This window comes from Carica papaya, chromosome 4 (assembly GCF_054855325.1).
Source record: "Carica papaya isolate Zhongbai chromosome 4, ASM5485532v1, whole genome shotgun sequence".
NCBI classification, from domain to species: domain Eukaryota; kingdom Viridiplantae; phylum Streptophyta; class Magnoliopsida; order Brassicales; family Caricaceae; genus Carica; species Carica papaya.
The window spans coordinates 28,874,487-28,897,118 of NC_142312.1; the positions used below are offsets into that span (position 1 = coordinate 28,874,487).

General features: G+C 39.4%; 2 protein-coding genes across 15 annotated transcripts; one reads left to right on the forward strand and one right to left on the reverse strand.

Moving 5' to 3' along the window:
- Nucleotides 1–12,079: 12,079 nt before the first annotated feature.
- LOC110820604 (ubiquitin-protein ligase) lies at nucleotides 12,080–15,398 on the reverse strand. Of its 7 annotated transcripts, none has more exons than XM_022050119.2 (4): nucleotides 15,120–15,365; nucleotides 13,906–13,973; nucleotides 12,823–13,790; nucleotides 12,080–12,707 (listed from the first exon to the last, which is right to left on the reverse strand). In XM_022050119.2, the coding sequence occupies exons 1-3, from the start codon at nucleotides 15,217–15,219 to the stop codon at nucleotides 12,861–12,863; spliced, it is 1,098 nt and encodes a 365-aa protein (XP_021905811.2). In that variant the 5' UTR covers nucleotides 15,220–15,365; the 3' UTR covers nucleotides 12,080–12,707; nucleotides 12,823–12,860. The 7 variants fall into 7 exon arrangements, with proteins under 7 accessions (XP_021905811.2, XP_088074901.1, XP_088074899.1 ...); XM_088218775.1 differs by adding an exon at nucleotides 14,045–14,107 and having other exon boundaries at nucleotides 12,080–13,790; nucleotides 15,120–15,276; XM_088218773.1 differs by having other exon boundaries at nucleotides 12,080–13,790; nucleotides 15,135–15,365.
- LOC110820603 (NOL1/NOP2/sun family protein / antitermination NusB domain-containing protein) lies at nucleotides 15,399–22,616 on the forward strand. 8 transcript variants are annotated; one of them, XR_002540938.2, is made up of 18 exons: nucleotides 15,399–15,641; nucleotides 15,776–15,838; nucleotides 16,379–16,533; nucleotides 16,778–16,891; nucleotides 17,351–17,416; nucleotides 18,206–18,289; nucleotides 18,375–18,461; nucleotides 19,041–19,132; nucleotides 19,212–19,272; nucleotides 19,571–19,630; nucleotides 19,966–20,026; nucleotides 20,201–20,308; nucleotides 20,708–20,826; nucleotides 20,947–21,018; nucleotides 21,153–21,238; nucleotides 21,473–21,544; nucleotides 21,647–21,784; nucleotides 22,165–22,616. XR_002540938.2 is itself a non-coding variant. In XM_022050116.2 (18 exons), exons 1-17 carry the CDS (start codon nucleotides 15,527–15,529, stop codon nucleotides 21,776–21,778), a joined length of 1,572 nt encoding a protein of 523 aa, XP_021905808.2. In that variant the 5' UTR covers nucleotides 15,399–15,526; the 3' UTR covers nucleotides 21,779–21,784; nucleotides 22,165–22,616. The 8 variants fall into 8 exon arrangements, 5 of the variants coding, with proteins under 5 accessions (XP_021905808.2, XP_021905807.2, XP_088074897.1 ...); XR_002540937.2 differs by lacking the exon at nucleotides 22,165–22,616 and adding an exon at nucleotides 22,023–22,158; XM_022050116.2 differs by having other exon boundaries at nucleotides 21,473–21,569.
- The last annotated feature ends 16 nt before the right edge of the window (nucleotides 22,617–22,632 follow it).

A 22,632-nucleotide genomic window follows, 5' to 3' on the forward strand; every position in this document is an offset into this window, starting at 1 on the left:
CATGAAAGAACAAACTAACTAAAAGAGATACTCGAAATAAGAACTATAAATATAACTATAGAGTCTTTAGGCGTCCCATTCGCCGTCTTCCTGCGGAACGGGCTCGGGAACAATGTCTTCTTGATCTGAAATAGTTAAATAAGGAATGAGCTACAACAGCCCAATAAAGACATCACACTATCTCACCGCCACGGAAGTAAATGTGGGTATAAAACAAAATGACAAATGGAGCATAATTTATAACGAACTCGTTTATTAACATAAAAATATTTACTGTCCACTTACCTTGGTGAGACCCATAAAAACAACACATGAAAGCAATAACGTTATCATCATTATGAAATCATATAAACTTTATAATATAACACACATCATACCTTTACATTTCAATCATCAGAAAACATATTTCCTCTTTTACCAGCCTACTATTATCCCTGGGGATCCATAGGGGGTCCCCGCTATACGTGAATCATTAACATTTACAACCTGATTCCAGGGCCGCCCCCATACCTCGTCCGGTATAGGCGCCAAAACCATGAACCTCAACACCCCGTCCGGTATGAGGGTGAAACGGACCGTCCCCATACCCCGTCCGGTATGAGGGTGAAACGGGCCGTCCCCATACCCCGTCCGGTATGAGGGTGAAACGGGTCGTCCCCATACCCAGTCCGGTATAGGCGCCAAAACACATAAGGTCCTCATACCCCGTCCGGTATGAGAGACCATGTTCTCGGTTGGGTTCCCTACGGACCCGGTCCGTCCACCATCTCCCAAGATATCTAGTCAGGCTGTTCACATTATCCACTTATCAATTCACATAACCTTTTTGTCTTTTTCCTTAATCTCAATCATCCAATCATACAAAACATGTAAACCAGTAATTGACACCAAATAAGACAATACAGTACCAGGTTCACCATAATACAAACAATAATAAAAGGAACCACAGTTCATGCATACGAGACCATAACATAATTACATCAAACATCATGCTGCATTTAATACTAAAAATTAAATTAAACAATAACAGACCAACACTGTATCAGACTCGGGCTCCATTGACAACCTTAATCAATTATACATCTATAAAGTCATACAGTACAGTTTAAATATTTATTTAGCTTTAATACCGTGATAGAAAATAGGGTGAGGGGTCCTTACTTATTTCGGGATCTGAATACGGCTCTACAGTGCGCCTACAGGTTGTCCCTAATTTCTCTGAATTTTTTCCAGAAAGCTGGAATGCACTACCGGTACCTGCACGTGTCCCAAAAAATTCCAAATCAGACCTAGGGCCCCTTTCGGCCAATATCGCAATTCCGGCACGGCAGCTCTGCCGTGCTCCGACAACGGCGGCGGCGATTCACCTCGGGTTGGCCGTTTTCGGCCGAATTCTGCTACACTTGCATCGATTCCTACGATAAAACAACCCTAGGGCCCTCGATGGGCCAAAAAATCATGAAAAACCGAAAATTACCGGCGGCAGTGCTCTCGGGTGCAGCGGCTCCTCCGGCGTGAGTTGCGTTTTGATGTTTGGCTTCGATCAACCTGTAGAGAAAAGAACGGTGATCACAGTGGTATAAAAATTGCATCGAACGGAGGCCGAGAAGGGCCTCATCGGAGGCAAAAACTAAGGAGGGGCGCGGCAGCGCTGCTGGGCTTCGGCTAGGTTTTTCGGCCGTTTGGCTGGTGGTTTGGCTCCGGTTTGACCACATGCGGACTTAGCATCGAAAAACGAGCAAGGGGGAGAAAATTTACCTCGATCGGTGGTCGAAAACTTCCCCGGTGCGGCGGCAGGTGGCGGGGGCCAGCTCCTCCGGCGTCTGGTTCTTCTTCTCCGGCGAGGCACTGGCGGCTAGGGTTTTTGTGGTCAGGTGTGGGTGGGGTTATTTATACCCTTTGCCTTTTAATCTTAACCGTCCATCAAGATTAAATCTGGACCGTTCGATCGCGATTTAATTGGGATTAAATCTAAGCCGTTCATCGCGATGCAATCTGGGCCGTCCGTGCCTGATTGAATCTGGGCCGTTCGTGCACGTGAATCTGGGCCGTCCGTGCGCACGTTTGATCTGGGTCGTCCGTGTGCGCGGGAACGGATCTGGGCTGTCCGATCGTGCGCACGCGGATCGCCCATGTGGCTCGTTCCCTGGTCAGCGTTGTCTTGCCACGCGACACGTTCTAGTTGGCCGGGGCTGCTGACGTGGCACAACTTTTCTAAATTGTGTTTTGACCCCCGGTTTCTGATTTTCTTTTCAAAAGCACCCCCAGAATCTAAATTTTCACCCTTTTTTTCCCAAAATCAATTTCAATTAAATCCAAATAATATTTTTACCCAATTTTATCATTATTATTATTTTTATTTTCATTAAATTAAAAATTAAATAAATAAATAAAATTTTTATTTTTATTTGGATGTTACAACTCTCCTCCTCTTAAAGAAAAATTTGCCTCTTACTCTTGGTCGAACAAATAGGGATACTAGGCTCTAAATTCTGATTCTAGCTCCCAAGTAGCCTCCCTGGGCGTGTGGTTCTGCCACACGACCTTTACAAATGATATTTCCTGGTTGCGGAGTATTCTACTCTTTCAGTCCGTGATACCGACCGGTACTTCTTCATAAGACAAGTCCTCTTGGAGTGGAAGCGGTTCATGAGCCAAGACATGAGAAGGGTCCGGGTTGTACTTACGTAGCCTAGATACGTGAAACACGTTGTGGACTCTAGAGAGCTCGGGAGGCAATGCTAGTCTGTAGGCAACAGTACCAATCCTGTCTAAGATTTCAAATGGTCTAATATATCGGAGGTTTAATTTTCCCCTCCTGCTAAACCTATTAATTTCCTTGAAATGAGTGACCTTAAGAAACACCCGGTCGCCTTTCTCAAATGCTAGGTCTCTCATCCGGGTATCTGCATAACTCTTCTGCCTACTCTAAGCTGTCTGAATGTTCTTCTTGATTTTAACTATCTTGGACGTGGTCTCCTCTACCAACTCCGGGCCGAACAATCTTCTATCGCCCACTTCCTTCCAACAAATCGGTGATCTGCACGGGCGCCCATATAACGCCTCATATGGAGCCATGCCGATGCTTGCTTGGTAACTGTTGTTGTAGTGAAACTCTATCAGGGGTAGATGGTCGTCCCAATGGCCCCCGGAGTCAAGGACACAAGCTCGGAGCATATCCTCAAGCGTACGAATTGTCCTCTCTAATTGTCCATCAGTCTGGGGATGGAAGGCAGTACTAAGAGACAGCTTTGTTCCCATAACTTGCTGGAAGCTACTCCAAAATCGAGAAGTGAACCTGGGATCCCTGTCGGATACTACTGTCACTGGAACCCCATGCAATCTGACTATCTCCCATATATACATCCTTGCCAACTTGTCCAATGAATCGGTCATCCTGATGGCTAGGAAGTGGGAAGACTTGGTAAGTCGGTCGACGATTACCCATATGGCATCGTGTCCTGAACGTGCCTTGGGTAGCCCCGATACGAAGTCCATGGTGATATGTTCCCACTTCCATTCCAGGATCGGTAAAAGCTGAAGTAACCCACCTGGGCGCTGATGCTTTGCCTTGACCTGCTGACATACCAAGCATTTAGATACAAAGTCGGCGATGTCTCTCTTCATCCCATGCCACCAAAACCGGGGTCTCATGCTTTGGTACATTTTGGTACTTCCTGGATGCATGGCAAACTTCGAGCTATGGGACTCCATCATGATGTCCCTTTTTAACTCACTGTCATCTGGGACACACACCTTGTCTTGGAAACGAAGTAATCCATCAGCAGATATTCAAAATTCTGAGCTCCCTCCCTGTTCTGCATCCTTCCTGCGGGCCACCAGGGCAGGGTCAACTGTCTGGGCTTCCCTTATTCTCTGGATTAACTCGGGTTGGACTGCCAGGTGGCCCAAACATGTGACTCTCTTCAGATCATGAAGTCGAACCTGTTGCGTGGCCCCAATTGGTCTGCATTCTGAAACCATCAAATGGGCTAAAATATCTGCACTTTTCCTGCTGAGGGCATCTGCTACCACGTTACCCTTACCCGGATGGTATAAGATGTCACAATCATAGTCCTTAAGGAGTTCCATCCACCTTCTCTGACGCATGTTAAGATCCCTCTGAGTGAATATGTGTTTCAAACTCTTGTGATCGGTATAGATCTGAAAGGTCTCTCTGTACAAATAATGGCGCTAGGTTTTCAAGGCATGAATGATTGCGGCAAGCTCCAAATCATGGGTAGGATAGTTCTTCTCATGATTCTTTAACTGTCTGGACCCGTATGCTATAACATTTTCATGTTGCATCAGGACACAACCCAGGCCCAGATAGGAGGCATCACTATAAACTGTATATCCTCCCGATCCACTCGGTAAAGCCAGCACGGGTGCAGTGGTCAGCCGCTTCTTTAATTCTGAAAATTTTTTTTCGTAGTCTTCATTCCACTCAAACTTGGCATTCTTCTTTGTGAGTCAGGTTAGAGGAGCTGCTAGACTGGAGAATCCTTCAACGAACATGCGGTAATAACCTGTCATTCCCAGGAAGCTACGGATTTCCTTAAGTCAGCTTCTCCCAGCCAAGTACTGCTTCAACCATTTTGGGATTCACTTATACCCCTTCCTTCGATATGATGTGTCCTAGGAAGACGGTCTGCTCAAGCCAGAATTCACACTTACTCAACTTCGCATATAACCTCTTGTTTCTAAGGACCTGCAAAACTTGGGCAAGATGGTAAGCATGTTCTTCTCTGCTTTTTGAGTAGACTAAGATATCATCGATGAACACGATGACAAATTGATCCAAGAACTCTCTGAAGACCCTGTTCATCAGATCCATAAAGATTGCCAGGGCATTGGTTAGCCCAAATGGCATGACCAGGAACTCATAGTATCCGTACCTGGTTCGGAAGGAAGGCCGTCTTGGGGATGTCTTCTGTTTTTATCTTCACCTGATGGTAACCTGATCGCAGGTCTATTTTAGAGAAGACCTGTGCACCCTGCAGTTGATCGAAGAGGTCATCAATCCGGGGAAGGGGATACTTGTTCTTGATCGTGACCTTGTTCAACCCTCTGTAATCAATGCACAGTCTCAACGTTCTATCTCCCTTCTTTGCAAAAGTGACTCTGGCACCCTAAGGGGACATATTGTGTCTAATAAACCCACTATTTTGCAATTCAGTGATTTATTTCCTCAGCTCTTCCATCTCAATGCGGCTCATGCGGTAAGGAGCAACCGAAATGGGCTGGATACCTGGCTGTAGGTCTATAATGAACTTGACTTCTCTGTCCATTGGTAAACCGAGCAGTTCGTCTGGAAACACATCTGGGAAGTCTCGGACTACTAGAATCTCTTGAATATAAATTTCCTTCTTGGGCTTGCCTAGTCAGAGAAAACAGCAAGATTAAGGCACTAGAAGTTAAGAAAACTTGTCATCAAGGAATAAGTACTGAATAATTTTATTAATTTGTAAATGGCTCATCGTTAAGAGGATTAAATACAACTTTCTTGTTAAAGCAATCTATAGTGGCATGATACGCTGCTAGCCAATCCATTCCTAAGATTATATCAAAATCCCCTGTGTCTAACCCTATCAGGTCTACACTCAGTTTTTTATTTGCTATCTCCATGGCACAAGCCTTGTAGATAACTTTTCCTAGTAGTGTTTCACCCCCGGCAGTAGATACAAACAACAATGAATCAAGTTTATCAGGTGATACATTAATTTTGGAAGCAAAAGCATGTGAAACAAAAGAGTGCGATGCACCAGTGTCAAATAAAACATGAGCAATATGGTCACATATAGTATACATACCTTGTACCATATTCGGGTCGGCGTCGGCATCCTGCTGAGTAAGGTTGTAAGCTCTGCCCTGGATAGGAGGTCTTCCTTGATTCTGGTTCCTCGGGCATTCTCTTGCATAATGCTGGGCACTGCCACATATGCGACAAGTGTTGTTGAGGCGGTAGCAGGGTCGGTCCCCGTGATCTCTGCCGCAGTGCTGACAGATCTTCCCACGTGCTGCCCCTGGAGCCTGAGGGGCCTGGATGGCTGGTCTGGGCCTCTTATTTGGTTGGGCAGGTGCAGTAGGTGCTGACCTGTGGAACGGAGCTGAGGGTCGGGAACTCCCTCTTGGCTAAGGACGGGTGTTGAAGCTCTTTTCCACGATCTGTGCTTTTGCTAGGACTGTTGAATACGTCTTGAGCTCCAGTACTAACAAGTGTTGCCTGATCTCCAGGCGGAGACCCCACTGGAATCTCCTGGCCTTTCGACCCTCATCCATCAATGTCTCCGGGGAGTATCGGCCCAACTCTAGGAACTTACAAGTATATTCTAACACTGTCATGTTTTCCTAAACCAGTTGAACAAACTCCATTTCCTTTAGGTGTCGGATGTGCTCAGGGAGATACTCCGCATGGAAGGCCGTTAAGAACTTCTCCCAAGTGACTGGTGTAGGCAGGGTGGTCTGCTTGAGCTCCCACCAACGTCCTGCTTCCCCTACCAACATGTAGGAAGCAAGGGCAGCTCTCTGCTCAGGAACTACTCCCAAGGTCCTGAAAGCTATCTCAGTCTCCGCCAGCCAGTACTGAGCCTCTTTAAAAGAGGATCCCCCTGCAAAGGTGGAGGGAATCAGTCTCCTGTACCTCTCTATGTAGTCCGGGTCGATCAAGGAAGGAGCGGGGTCCCATGGAAGGGGGACTGGACCCGGCTGGGGATAGACTGGGGGGTCTTGTGGTGGCACCTACTGATATGATGGGGGCACTGGCTGTACTGTGGCGGTGCCGGGTAGTACCGTGGCTGGGGCACCAAGTTGTACTGTGGCAGTGGTGCCGGGTGGTACTGTGGAGGAGCAGGCTCGTGTCGGGGTGGCTCGGGATTAGCCTACTGTAGCGGAGGCTCAACCTGCGGTAGTGGAAGAGGGTCGGGTAACTCCTTTCTCTCCTCTCGCCCTTGCTGGGCAGCTATGAACCCTTCCATCATCTCAAATAATCTGTCTACATCCTTCCGAAGTAAATTATCCCAGGCCGCTCGATTTAGTGGGGGTCTTCCTCTCCTCATTTCTTTGCACCTGCATTTCATAAGGAATGGTTGAGTAACGACTTATCAGTGAGTATTTCTTTAAGCATTATTGTGTAAGGGATGGGTCCGAGGAACGCGGCTCTGATACCAACTGTAACGGCCTCGGAAATTTAAATGAAATGTATGTATTAAAAATCTCAAATGCGAAAGTGTAATAAAAATTTTGATTGACATCTCTTACACAATAACCAAAACGTACTCAAAACATGAAGGAACAAACTAACTAAAAGAGATACTCAAAATAAAAACTATAAATATAACTATGAAGTCTTTAGGCGTCCCATTTGCCGTCTTTCTGCGGAACGGGCTCGGGAACAACGCCTTCCTGATCTAAAATAGTTAAATAAGAAATGAGCTACACCAGTCAGTAAAGACATCACACTATCTCACCGCCACGGAAGTAAAGGTGGGTAGAAAACAAAAATGACCAATGGAGCATAATTTATAACAAACTCGTTTATTAACATAAAAACCTTTACTGTACACTTATCTCGGTGAGATCCATAAAAACAACATATGAAAGCAGTAACATTATCATCATCATGAAATTATATAGACTTTATAACATAATACTTACCATGCATTTGCATTTCAATCATTAAACAATATATTTTCCTCTTTTACCAGCCTACTAGTATCCATGGGGATCCATAGGGGGTCCTCGCTACCCGTGAACCATTAACATTAATAACCTGATTCCAGGGCCGTCCCCATACCCCGTCCGGTATAGGCGCCAAAACCATAAACCTCCTTATCCCATCCGGTATGAGGGTGAAACGAGCCATCCCCATACCCAGTCCGGTATGGGCGCCAAAACACATAAGGTCTCCATACCCCGTTCGATATGAGAGACCACGTTCCTGGTAGGGTTTCCTACTGACCCGGTCCGTCCACCGTGATAGGAAATAGGGTGAGGAGTCCTTACTTGTTTCGGGGTCTGAAATCGACTCTACAGTGCGCCTACGGGCTGTCCCTAATTTCTCCGAATTTTTTTCCAGAAAACTGAAACGCACTACCAGTACCTGCACGTGTCCCAAAAAATCCCAAATCAGACCTAGGGGCCATTTTGGCCAATATCAGAATTCCGGCACAGCGGCTCTACCGTGCTCTGACGGCGGCGATCCGCCTCGGGTTGGCCATTTTCGGCCGAATTTGGCCAAACTTGCATCGGTCCCTGCGATAAAACAACCTTAAGGCCCTCGGTAGGCCAAAAAATCACGAAAAACCGAGACTTACTGGCGGCGGTGCTCTTGGGTGCGGCGGCTCCTCCGGCGTGAGTCGCGTTTTGATGTTTGACTCCGATCAACCTGTAGAGAAAAGAACGGTGATCATAGTGGTATAAAATTTGCATCGAACGGAGGCCGGGAAGGGCCTCATCGGAGGCAAAAATAGAGGGGAGTCGCGGCGACGGTGCCGGACTTCAGCGGGGTTTTTTGGTCGTTTAGCCGGTGGTTTGGCTCCGATTTGGCCATAGGCGGATTCAGCATCGAAAAACAAGCCAAAGGGAGAAAATTTACCTCGGTTGACGGTCGGAAACTTCTCCGGTGCGGCAGCGGGTGGCGGCGGCCGGCTCCTCCGGCGTCTGGTTCTTCTTCTCCGGCGAAGAACTAGCGGCTAGGGTTTTGTGGTCAGGGGTGTGGGTGGAGTTATTTATACCCTTTGCCTTTTAATCTCAACCGTCCATCAAGATTAAATCTGGACCGTCCGATCGCGATTTAATTGGAATTAAATTTGGGCCGTCTATCGCGATGCAATCTGGGCCGTCCATGCCTGATTGAATCTGGGCTGTCCGTACGCGTGAATCTGGGCCGTCCGTGCGTACGTTTGATCTGGGTCGTCCGTGCGCGCGGGAACGGATCTGGGCCGTTTGATCGCGCGCACGCGGATCGTCCACGTGGCCCGTCCTGTGTCAGTGTTTCCTTGCCACGCGGCGTGTCCTGGTTGGCTAAGGCTACTGACGTAGCTGCTGACGTGGCACAATTTTTCTAAATTATATTTTGACCCCCCGATTTCCGATTTTCTTTTCAAAAACACCCCCATAATCCAAATTTTCACCCATTTTTCCCAAAATCAATTTCAATTAAATCCAAATAATATTTTTACCCAATTTTATCATTATTATTATTTTTATTTTCATTAAATTAAATTAAAATCTAAAAAATTCAAATACAAAAAAAAAGAAAAATAAATAATAATAAAAATAATATAAAAAAATATTTGGGTGTTACAGAAATGATATTTTTGACGCTCGTACTAGATGAGGTATGGGGACAGTCCGATTCACCCTCATACCGAACGAGGTATTAAGGAATGATACTTTTGGCACTCATATCGGACGGGGTATGAGAACAGCTAGTTAGATGATAAGTTTTGTTATGGGTTCACGCGTGGTGGGACATTCCTATGGACCCCCAATGATACCAGTAAGCAAATAAAAAAAAGAAAAAGTTGTTGTTCTGGCTAATTGAATATGAGATTATGATGTTGTTTGTGTTATTGTCTCTATAGGTTAGTTTTGAAAATCTCGGTATGGTAAGTATGCAATAAATGATTTTATTTATAATAAATGAATTTATTTAATTTAGGAGCTCCATTAGTTATTTTTATGATTTTTACCAACCTTTATTTCTGTATCGGTGAGTAGTGTGATATTCTTACTGCGCTAATGTAGCTCACCCTTTCATTAACTATTTCAGATCAAGATGACCAATATCCAAATCCCGATCAACAAGGGGGGTTGTGAATAGTTCACCATCCGAACTCCTTTCAAAAGCTAGTAAAGGTCGTTTTATGATACTTAATTATTTATTCTTTATTTATTTCTTTGATTTTTTGCTTGTTTTTTTAGAATGGTCATTCCGGTATCCCTATTGTGTATTCTTAATTATTGTGTAAGGAATGTATATCTTAATTCTATTATTTGAATGTATACCATAATTCTATTATTTCACTTCTGCATTCAGTTCATGTCTTTATTTTTTTTTAAATGATATAATTTGACTATTACTATTCCTTAAAATGTATAATGAATTGTTATTTTAATTATTGCTTTCATAAGTTGAATTTGAGAACTCAAAAGTCGAGTATAAAACTTACGTTTTTTAAATTAAGTGAATTTATCAAAAAAAAAAACTCCATTAGTTGTTTTGTGATTTTTACCAATTTTTTGTTTTCTGTATCGGTTGTTAAGTTGACATTCTCACTGAGATAGTGTAGTTCATTTTTCTTATTTAACAATTTTAGATCAGCAAGACCAAGATCTAAATCCCGAACAATAAGAAAGTTAGCGGCTAAAGATTGCCTCCTATGTCCCATCGGAGTTGCTCTGTGGAGGTTGATTCTATATGATTTTAGTTATATTTATATTTATGTTATTTTGGTATTTTTTAAGGGATATTTTCGTAACTTTATTGGCCATCATAATTTACTGTGTAAAGAACATAAACTCTAAATTCTCAATTACTTTAACTTATTCATTAATTTAATATTTCTATTCAATAAAATTCTAGACTTTTACGTATGAAGTACTTGTATTATTTAGATAAAATGTAATAATTTTATATACAAATATATATATTAGTATTTAAAAATATGTTTATGTGAAGGAACAAATTCAAGTCACCAAGTTCTTATAAATAATACATCATAACACATCAAGCAAACTTCATAAACAATACACAAGTAGAGATAAATTAAGTACATTAAATTGTTTGTTAATATTTATTGTTTATAAATTATTATCATTTTGTTTATTTTTTTTACGTAAATTATCACTATATTTATTTATTTTGATAAATAAAATACTAAAATAACTATATAAGGACTAACATTATGAGATATTTTAGCATAATTAGCTATTTTAAAAAAAAATTAATTTATAAAAGTTAATATAAGAATAAATTGAAAATTAACTATAAATTAAATGAGAATCTATCAAATGCGATTACATTTCAAATTATTGTTAAATTTTAAAATACCATATGGTGTTAAATTCATATATTAAACTTTATTGATACTCAAATGTAAAATTTACAATTATTTGTTGAATTTAATAATTATGAGCATATTAATAAAACAAAAAATAACAAAATTAGCCCCATTTATTTTAAAATAAAAAAATTATAAACATATATTATCTCCAAAGATATTATATGAATACCAAGTAATATTTATTTTGACCTAAGTCAACTATTATTCAATAATCATAGACCTCCTTTTTTTTCTACTATATTATAACTTTTCATCTTGATTCGATATATATTAATAAAAAATACATCTAAAAAATGATGGATAAAATTTTAGAGTGACAATAGAAATAATTGCAAGATTATCGTACTTTATAAAATTAAATTTTAAAAAAATATAATTTATTGACTGAATGATTAATATTTTTATTTATCTTTACAAGGGTATAAATTTAAATCAAAATGTACTCGTTTTCAAAATTAAGAAAGCAACAAATGGATTTTCCTCCGCTGTCATGGGTTGCTTGATCCAGAGGGCACTATAAAATGAACATGGATGCCGCTATTAGGTCCAAGAATTGGAGAGGTCTGAGTTTCATATACAGAGATTGGAAGGGTTGGGGGATATTTACTAGCATAAGTTGCCTCCCAGTCCATCATGCGGCTGAAATGGCAGGAGCTACAGCATTTAAGATTTGGTCTTCAACTGGCAAGAGATAAGAGGCAGTCTGAGGATCATTATGGACTCTTTTGGTAAACCTCGAAGAAATGGTCGGGAGTTTTACGACTATTTGGATTCCTAAAATATGAACAGATGTAATAGAGCTGTAAGATTAAAAGATGTAATAGAGCTGTCTATTTTACGTCTATTTAGATTCTTAAAATATGAAATCAAGTGGTCTATGCCTTGGTTAGAGAGACACTAATGGTGCCTGAAGATTCGAGGATCCCTCATGAGCTATCCTTTTCTTGTATCCCCTGCCGAACAATTAATCCAATTACAAATGCAGTAAATGAAGAGAATAAACACAGAGCTAACTTACCTAAGGTTCTTTATAATCTTATGTTTGTCAATGTCATGAACAGAGAAAACAAAATTTACATGGTGAAACTTGGCCGTAAAAGAACCTTATTATTATGAGAGTGCAAAGACGAGAGAAAAGTCAATATCCCTAATGCTATGTCTGCTTCAAGTCTAAATTATTTATATTCTATTAGTATATCTCACAATGGAGATGAAAAGTTAAGCAAAAATGCCTTGCACCCTCTGACCACCTCCTCAGGAACAATGTTTTGCAGCCTAAATTGCTCAAAAAAATTGCCTTCCCACATATATCTCCAGTGAAATACAAAATACTAGATATCTTCTTGCACAATCCTCAGGCTCAACTCTACAACATCGGTTTTTTTCATGCTACCAAGCTTCAGCATTTTGATCGAATTCTTTTCATCATATCAAGACTGTCAATGGCAGGTCAACCTACTTAAGCTATTGTTGGTTCCAAATCACTGTCCTGGCAAAGCATGTTTGACAATAATGTGAACCTCAAAAGCTAACTTGGATACTTATGAGCTAGTTTTTGTATTCATGGAGTGAATTCTATATGATTGCCCTCATTGTTTTTCTCCTTTTCGAACAGTGTTAAAATCAGCACAGCCCAACCTGGAAAAATCAGAGGGACCTTGAATCATCAGTCGATTCAAAGAATAAGCTGAATGCTGCTGGAAAATTATGGAAGTGGCACAGGGGTTGGATGAGCATAGCAGTTTTAACATACATGAGTTAAGTTTTATCAGAAGGCACCACCGGATTTCTTCAGCCATCACTGCTGCTCATCTCAAATGCCATATATCTGGCTATAGATGCAGCATTCCGGCGTTCATATTTTCTATTCTTGGTTCTGCATATAGATATTGCAGATCTGTGCTTATTTTGAGGCTTGATGATATTATTCGAGGCAGTGAGGAGACGTTTCCCAATTTCAGCTCCTCTTGGCTTATTTCTTGAAGATTCAGGCTTTGAGTCAGTTTGAGATAGAGAAGGAGATATTCTTGGTGGTGTTCGAAGGTTAAGCTGTGGCAAAGTGTCAACTCCAATGGTAGAGCAGCTAACATCTCGTTGAGCCTTAAGTTGTTGAGGAAGTCTGCTATGAATAGTAGAAGCAACAAGTAACACAGAAGGGCTTCTATATCTGCTTTCCTCACAGAAACTCGAGGAGTATCTTCCATTGATGTTAGCATCTGTAATGACTTGCTGAAACCTCTTGCTAGGTGTTCGTCTTTTTGAGGCGGGATGACATTTTGTTGCAGACTCGAATTCAAGGTTCTTTCTACAGCTGATAGCTTGCATTTCTTTGTCGATATTAATGTTCTCGTTAGCTGGAGGCAGTGGGTGCTCCAAATTGTTTATTCTCTGTTTTCTTTTCCTCTTTTTGCCTGAATAAGAAAAAACTTTTGGAAGCTCTTGTTGCGAAGTTTTGATTCTGTTGAATATTTCCTTTTTTTCCTTTCCATTGCTCAACCCATTCTTTCTTCTACTGGCTATAGCAAGAGATTTAGTTAGGTTGCTGCCATGAAAGGCATGATTCCCAACTTCTGCAGCAACATGCTTGGATAAGTCTGTGCTATTCGAACCATTCAAAAGCCTTCCTTCTACCTGAAGAAACCATGTCCCCCTAAGACCCTGGAAAGCATACTTTATAGGAATCCACTCGGGAAGATGGTAAAACGATGACTTCCGCTTCACCTGCTCGAAGATGGAGTTAGAACAAGAAGCAAGAAATAGTGATAGAACAAATGTGGTCACAAGGCTTAAAGAAAAGAAAGTCGATTAAATTGAAACAGATTGGTCTGAGATATACCATTAATCCATTAACTTTGATCTCTCCGAAACTCGGAAAGCAATTGAAGTGTGTTTTCTCGAGTTTCCCTATTAGAACAATTTCCGATGGATTAGTTATCACAAACTAGTGCTAGTTAAGCCTAATGAAGTGTTACAACCTGTTGCATTATATAGTAGAAGAATCAATTCAACTATGAACTTCCTATGGACGGTCAATCATGCTGAGAAGAAAAAAACATTCAGGTTAAGGTATTGTCAAGAAAATCTTCTATGTATGCACATGATGAAACAAATGAAAGGAGAACTTTACTCATTTAAGAAACACAGAAAAATCAATGAGCATAGGAGAAAGTATCTGAGAATCTACAACTCTTAAATATAATCATTAGCAAACTCAAGAATGCATTGGATGATCATCACCAGCATAACTCTATTATTAAACATGGTAAGACATGTAATCTTCAAATTCTGACTATCCAATTTCTGTTAAAATTAAATCTTGCACAAAGATCAACTAGTCTACACATGATCCAAGACATTAAGCCAGTAGGTCTTCACATATATCACCTAAGAGACTATCTCTTTTTCAATCAGCTTAAGTTTGTTGAATAATTAGCAACAATTAGTGATTTCACAGTCTTTCAATAAAATTTTCATCTATTATCTCTTTGTTTAACTCGATTTGAACCGTGCTCAAGACTAAATCTGTTGAATTGGATCCATGTTGAAGTTTACAAGATTCAGTCCATCCAATGCAAGATAATCTAAATCTCGTATAAGCAGCTCAGTAAATTAAGAGTAAAAATACCCACTTTAAAGTAAACACAGCAGAGTAGTAGAATTAGAGTGTGTCTTTCTAACAAATTTCGCTGTTTATTCAAACCCTTTTATATTTAAAGATTCTATCAAGGACCAAAATTCCTTCTTTTACAGTTGATTCAAACCCTGTTGGTTAAATCAGCCTGATAACACGCACCAGCACCGACGCCAAATGCCAACAGATATTAAAAGGGAAGAAAAATGCAAAAAACTATGAGAAATCTAAGTCAAAACTTCTGAAACAAAATTTATAAGAAAAATTCATCAGTCTTGAAAGGGACAAAAGGGACCCATTAAGCTGAAATTTATAGGGAAAAACTAAGTTGATTGTTACACAGACCAGAAAAGGATAACCCATATACAAAGACGGAAAGAAGACCTTTCTTTTTCATTGTGAATAATAAAAAAGCTTACGTTTGAAATCTCCACCTGTGATATCTGGAGGAACTCCCATGACGATGCGGGTGCCCAAATTCGTGTCAGCGAACACCGCCACTTCTGCATTTGCCGCCATTGTTGCATGCAGAAGAGCAAAAACCCTCCAGAAAAGTCAAAACCATGTCGTCTTCAGAGAGCGAGCAAAGCAATTCGATATGAGCTTAGCTTATGAATTCAGTTTTGTCATGCACATAGCAGCCCATTCCCGTGGGCCGGTCTAGTAGCCCAGACCCATCTTCTCTCTGATCTAGAAGGAGGCATTTTCGTAATTCGATATCCAAAAGCCGCCTTTTTCTTTTTGATGTTCGTCATCCTCCCAGCTAGCTACTGCTGTAGTGTAGTGTGCACAGTAGAAGCCAAGAGCAGACCAGAGAAAGCTGTGAATGGCGCATGTGCTCGCTCTTCGTGCAATACAACCCGTCGAGACAAGAAAACCTTTGGCTGAGCGACTGAGAAAAGCCCGTAAACCCAACACATCCATTTCTGCTCCTAAAAGAGGTAGAACTTTTTTGTTTGGTTCTCTAGTAAAGGCAGGAAATGGAAAATTGTTAGCACAAAGATCTCGGTAATATTTCTCGGGGAGGTTCCAATTTTTTAAAAGCTCTCATATAATGTCATATTTTGCTATTTAGGTCCTCTTGGTCCATTACAAAAGACCCAGAAGTTGAATTTGGAGGTTTCTCCTCATAGAGCTGGTAATCACAATATCTAATATCAGTATTGTTTTCTGATGAGTGGTAATTAGGTCATCTCTTTAATCTGATTGGTTGATTAGTGATTAGTTATTGCATTTGAAATTTTGTTATTTAAATTGTTTACTTAGGCTATTTGGAACAAATTAATTTATTTGTAAAACTTATATTAGAAATCCACCCCTAATGCATACAAATTCATTATAAAATGATAATAACTTCTTAAACAATATCAAGTGAAATTTAACAGATTTGGAAATATATTGTTTCACCTCTACCTGAAATTGTCTGAGAGATTTTTTTTTTTTTATCATTTTGGAAGACAGTTACATTAATTGGAATTAAACTAAGAATAATTTTCTAATAAATTGCCAAATGAGGTTTGTTGTTCCAAACATAGCCTTAAACAAAGTTTGCGGACATTCCTATATCTATGATTCCATTCCCTTTTTTATATAAGTTATCGGTTTGTCCGAAGCTGTTGGCTATGAGAGGGTTACTATTCATTTTCTTATACGAATGTTTTTTTAATGGTTTATACAGTTTCTGCTGTGAGGTTGATGAGAATTGAGCTGGGTGGTGCATTTGCTGACCTTCTGAATGAGAAAGGAAAAGGTTCTGGTAGCAATGAAATGGGATATGTAGAAAGAACTCTTGGGTTTCGAACACGTGATTTAGATGATCAGGGTCTTAGATTGGTTAGTTCTCACTTGCAGTCCTCTTATCTTGTGTACTTATGCTTTTATTTTTTAATATTGTATTGTAATGTTAGTGTTGGCATTTCCACAATATTTTTGAAGCAATTGTAATATAGATTTTCTGTTTCTGATGATTCCTGGAGATTGATTAAATTTTTAGGTTGATATGGTTAAAGATAGAATTAATGAACACATCAATAGCATGGCCATAAATCTCCCATTTTGGTCACATTGGATTCTGTAGGTTACAGATATTGTTGGAGGAACCATTAGATGGAGGAGATATCTTGATCATTTAATCTGTTCACTCTGCCGTGAAGAAAGCACATTCAGAAGCTTGGAGCCTCTTCTTCTACAGGTGTGCTTTATCTATTTTAGATTGGTTTTGTTCTCATGCATTGTCAATCATGAAACTCAACAGTTTTCAACTTGGACGTACCTACCAACTGCATCAAGAAGCCTAACCTCTGTTGTGATATATTTATAATCTATTTCTCAACTCCTTTATCACCAAGTCAGATATCATGACGTTTAAAGAGCTTCATACAGCAATTCTAAATGCCAATCTTTGATCCATCAGGCGCTTTCCCTCTCTCTTTGCTTTTTAATTTTCTCTCTTTCCCCATCTTCGGCGTCTGAAATCCAAAGTTTAACTGCTTGGATGTTTGTGGAATACTGCAGAAATTTTTGTGGTTATGTGGTGAAGCTGAGACATTGAATTGCATTCTGCTAATAGGACCTTTTAGTAGAGAATTTTTGAACCAGGAGTTAAGACTTGCACTGATCCTCTTCTTCTTCCTTCATTAATCTTTTGCAGATTCTTCGCATTGGTTTCTATGAGATTGTAAAGCTTGATATGCCACCATATGCTGTTGTAGATGAGGTAAAGTCCATTCATCTGTCTTCATCCATATATGCTTGGATGTAGAGAGGTAAACTTCTGTGGTGATATTGCTTATTCAGAAGCCATTACTAACATAAGTAAACCTTTAGGAGGATGCCTCCCCACCTCCAAGGGATATTCAAGATGTGTTTGGTAGTCTTTCTTTTCATATAAACCTTGTCTTTCTCTGTTTCTGCTGGATATATATTTGCGATAATCATCTGACAAATTGATGGTTCTGCAATACTCTTAGTCGAGTCTTCAAATAGATGATGGAGGAACAACAAACATTAACCGCACATGTTATGATAATTGCACTATTAAGTCAAATTCTTGTTTGTTGGTAAGCTATATGTGTCCAATATATTTGATGTATAGGTTTTATATCAATACAGATCCACCTGTTAATGCATAAATAATAAATTCGATTATTTCCTATAATATTAAACTTTTAGCAAAATTGATTCAACTTCATTATTCAACATGGTACCATACCTAGACCCTAATTTTCAAATCCTAGCTGCCGTCTAATTTTAGTTTACTAATTTCAGCACAAGGTAGAATGTTTTGTGCTTTGTCCACATGTTCAATGTGGTGGATTTGTAGGTGACAAGGCCTGTTCATGTATAAATAAGAAATTGAGTTATTCCTATTAACTTAAGCTTTTAGAAAAATTACTTCTATTCTATTGTTCGATACAACCAAAGATCGGATTCTTTGGCATCCAGTAATAAGTTCTATTTGTCATTTTGGCTCTCACAATTTGTCAAATTTCATGTCTAACTGCAGAATGTCAGACTTGCAAAGGTTGCCCTTAGACCTGGTGCTGGTAACATGGTTAATGGGATACTTCGGAAACTAGTGTTGCTTAAGGTTTTCTACTTATCTACTCACTTATCTACTCACATGGCTAATAGTACCTTCCAGGTATTTGATTTCTAACCTTTAAGTTTTGCAGGAAAATGACGCCCTTCCTCTACCTAAAGTGGAAGGTGATGATCGAGAACAAGCACGTGCTCTTGCAACTCTTTATTCTCATCCTGTAGTAAGTTTAGAAATCTTTTGCTCCTTCTCTTGCGTCTGTTTCCTATTATTTCCCACTGTAGTGATTGATGCAATACAAATAGTAGATCTCATTGATGGGCTTGTGATGAAGCAAGTGTCATAACCATGATATTTCTGGGGAAATAAGTAAATGTTGGAAGGTATCCTAACAATTGTAAAATGTTGAAGTTGAAGACCTTGTTCATCATTTTCAGAAGTTAGTATATAAGATGTTACATGGTAACACCCAAGCAGAAATTGAAATTTAAACTAAGGGCTATTTACCTCATTTGCCAAGTGTTCTTGTTAGAAGACTTATGCATGTTCTATTGTGATAACTGGGTTCGGTAGTTCACTTTCAGGAAACTCTTGGCCTATTTATTTTAGTTTTGACAATGAACCACGCTTTGTAGTACAGTATTGTTACACTGATCTAATGAAGATGAGTTGGTATATTGTTCCCCTACCATTGCAGATGGAGTAAAGTTAAATTTTTCATATTGTTAGTAACATGTTCTATCTCATGTAGCTTCCTTTCCTTTTATGGAAATCCCATTTAACAGGTTTTCTATTTTTTCAGTGGATGGTACGGCGTTGGACAAAGTATCTTGGGAGAGAAGAAGCTATCAAATTGATGATGTGGAACAACAGTAATCCCAGTTTCAGTTTGAGGTTTGTGGCTGATTTGTTTTCTTTGTTAGAATGTGTAATGTCAAATTTATCTTATAACTAAACCCTCCAAAGATCTCAGGGCAAACATTGAGAAAGGTGTTACAAGGTCCGACCTTGTGTTGCAGCTAAATTCGTTAAAGGTACTTTATTACTGTTCTCCTTTCATTTGCTTAAGATGTTGAGAATTTGAAATTCTTTTAGATTGGTTAGTGTAGCATCCTGCTTGCTGATGTACTCTGAAATTGCCTGGCCTTTTTAACTGGATCCCACTTTCTCATTCTCTTCTCCGGCATGCGTATACATACAGATGAAAACATGCACATACACCTCTTGTTTGACTAGAGAACACATATAGAAAAATGCTTTATCTCTTCTTAGCTCTCTTGGTATGTTGTGATTTTTTGTTCAGTCATTAACTTTCTATTGTTCAATCTGCAGGTCCCATATGAGCTTTCATTGAATTTGGATGATTTTGTACGCATCAAAACTGGCTTGCAGGCATGTTTCTGTACCAGGTTCTTGTTTAGAATGGTTCTTGCTCTATCAGTTGCTATCTATGGAGCATAATCTGCATTGTAAAAAAAACATGATAATAGGTTGTATATTGAAGATGAATATTTTTTACTAGAGGCTCAAAGTAGAATTCTTTTAAGATAATCGCTGTTGTTGTTATGAAGGCACTATTGCTGTCTAGTTAAGATGTTGAAATCATGAAGTTCTATGCTTACTGCTATTCTATTTTTAGGAAGCAAAAAGACACTGCGGAAGTTTGTTGTAAGGTTATTTGGAATAATCTACTTCACTTCCTGATTGCCTACTTTTTGTTATTTCAGATTGTTATGCAAGCTGGATTACTGCGAGAAGGTCTGTGTTCTGTCCAGGATGAGAGTGCAGGTCAATTTTTTTTCTCTTCTACCTGGACACCTAAAATATAATGCTTATATCTATGTGTAGTCCATACTCATAGCATACATTTCGATCAGTTGTTCACAATGTCAAGAGATTAGTCTCTGAATTTTTCTACCTTATGTACATATCATTGAATGGTATATCACAATAACATTGCAGGTATGATAGTTTCTGTTGTGGATCCTCAGCCTGGTGAGAGCATTGTTGATGGTTGTGCTGCTCCTGGAGGAAAGACACTTTATATGGCATCCCGTTTGAGTCGAAAGGGTAAATTGTGCCACTTCTTAAGTGTTTGCCTTTTTGCCCCCTTTTCAGTAAAGACATTGAACATTATTGCAATGCTTGACGAGCTATCTAACTCCTTTGTTTTAATATTACAATTCTTTCTTCTTCCACAAGTATGGTAACGAAGATTTCAAACAGAAAAATTTTCCTGAAGTAGTGTTTAGTTCTTCTTCTACCATGTCCCAAGTTAATGATAACATATGCAGATCAAGGTTTTAGATGGTTGCTATTTATGGTACATTGATCCTGAAGTTATTGTGCTTTGTACTTCAGTGCTGATAGAAATAGGATGGTGAACTAAATATATTGGGTTAAAGTAGTTGCATCACTATTTACGTGTTGTGAAATTATGCAGCATATATAGTGTTTTATTTGTTGTAGGTAATTTGTATGCAATTGACATAAACAAAGGCCGGTTAAGAATCCTTAGAGAGACAGCAAAGTTGCATCAAGTTGATGATGTTATTACCGCCATTAACGCTGACCTTCGTGCCTTTGCTGTAAGTTTCCTCCTCATTGGAAGACGGTTTTTATAAGGCATAACTATTGCTCTGAACTTGTACTCCTTGTGGATAACAATTCCTCACATATTGCTCTGAGCTTCTTTACCTCCGAATTAGGATGGTAATCAGGTGAAGTATGATAAGGTTTTGCTGGATGCTCCGTGTTCGGGACTTGGGGTTCTCTCCAAGGTAATTTCTTGTCCCGCAGGTTCTAACAAAGCTGAGGATTTTTTTTCCTATGTTCTGGCTCATCCTCCATTATATATTGGCTGATAAACCTTAAAATTTAACTAATCATTCTGCTTCTCTGTTCCACTGCAAAGAGGGCAGATTTGCGCTGGAATAGGAGATTGGAGGACTTAGAACAACTCAAGAACTTGCAGGATGAGCTCCTTGATTCAGCTTCCATGTGAGATCAAGATCTTCCTCTTCTCTTTCTTTTCTTTTTGTGCTTCTCTTTTTCTCTCTCAAATGCATGGCACAGCACCAAACATGGTTTCATTTTAACACAAAATAATTCATTTCTTCAAATTTATTATAAATTTCTCTTGTTTTGCGAGTAAATTAATTAAAATCTATCTCAGAAGCTCTTTATAGGCTTGTAGCCTTTGTTCCTTGATTGAACTCATTGTCTTGTGCACAGGTTGGTGAAACCTGGTGGAGTTTTAATATATAGTACCTGCTCCATAGATCCCGAAGAAAATGAAGAGCGGGTGTATGCATTTCTTCTCAGGCATCCTGTATGAATCATTCTTTATCCATGTTTTGACGGCTTATAAGCTTAGATCTAAACTTCAGATAATATCTTTTGCACCAGGAGTTTTGCATTGATCCTGTTGATAGATATGTACCATCTGAGTTTGTGACAAAGCAAGGTTTCTATTCCTCTAACCCAGTAAAACATTCACTAGATGGGGCCTTTGCTGCTCGCTTAATAAGGGAGATATGACTAGATGTAAGTAAAGCAACCTTTCTATTCTATTCTATATGCCATCGAGTGTTTGCTAGATATGGTGAACAACTGTACATTTGCAACCACATTGGTTTTCACTGCTCTACTCTGTGCTGGAAAATTCATACAACATACTGCAGAAGGATATATTCGAGACAATTCTGTTAAGACGTTGAAAACGTTATTTCTATTTCCTCAGTGCAAGTGATTTTACCTATTCTTTTCTCTGAATCTTTCCCGGGAATTTTGGCTCTTTCTGTCAGCCAGTTCAGTCATCTTCTGAAATCATGCATACACCATTTTGCATTTTTGGATGCACATGCCATGTCCTTAGTTTGATAAGCTTTTCAGAGACTTCAAGTACTGGTGTTACTACAATGCAGGACTTTTTTTTTTTTTTTAAATTTCTGGAGCCGAGAACATAGAAGGCCATCTTTGTGGCTAGTTGGCATGTAGATTGCAGCAGCAATTTTCAAGAAATGCTTGAAATTACGCGAGTCACATGGTTTTGATATTATCGGATCAACTCTCAACATAATCTAAAGGGGATATGGAAAACAAAATGTCAAAGGTGAGGAAACTAAGATCTTGAAGATGATCTAGTTTTACTTGAGCTTTTGCTGTCAGAAGATGCATTCAGGCTGCCTGAGGATCCCATGAATGATACCTTGTGTTAATCAAAGATCATGAAGTGAAGCCATTGCAGCAGTGTGAAGATGCATATGATTGATATTTATATAACCAATATATGTTAATTTAATATTGTATTTTTATAACTAATCTGATAAAATATTTATTTTGAAAATTTTAATTGATTAACTTAAATTTTGACTGATGGATTTTGATTTATT

Excerpts from the sequence above, each read along its gene's own strand:
- LOC110820603 (XM_022050116.2), top strand. The coding sequence starts at position 15,527 with ATGGCGCATGTGCTCGCTCTTCGTGCAATACAACCCGTCGAGACAAGA. Across the intron at positions 18,290-18,374 it reads GGAAACTAGTGTTGCTTAAG|GAAAATGACGCCCTTCCTCT; the intron begins GTTTTCTACTTA and ends TAAGTTTTGCAG. Across the intron at positions 19,273-19,570 it reads TGCAGCTAAATTCGTTAAAG|GTCCCATATGAGCTTTCATT; the intron begins GTACTTTATTAC and ends TTCAATCTGCAG.
- LOC110820604 (XM_022050119.2), bottom strand. The coding sequence starts at position 15,219 with ATGGCGGCAAATGCAGAAGTGGCGGTGTTCGCTGACACGAATTTGGGC. Across the intron at positions 13,974-15,119 it reads CACAGGTGGAGATTTCAAAC|GGAAACTCGAGAAAACACAC; the intron begins GTAAGCTTTTTT and ends TTGTTCTAATAG. Across the intron at positions 13,791-13,905 it reads TCAAAGTTAATGGATTAATG|GTGAAGCGGAAGTCATCGTT; the intron begins GTATATCTCAGA and ends ATCTTCGAGCAG.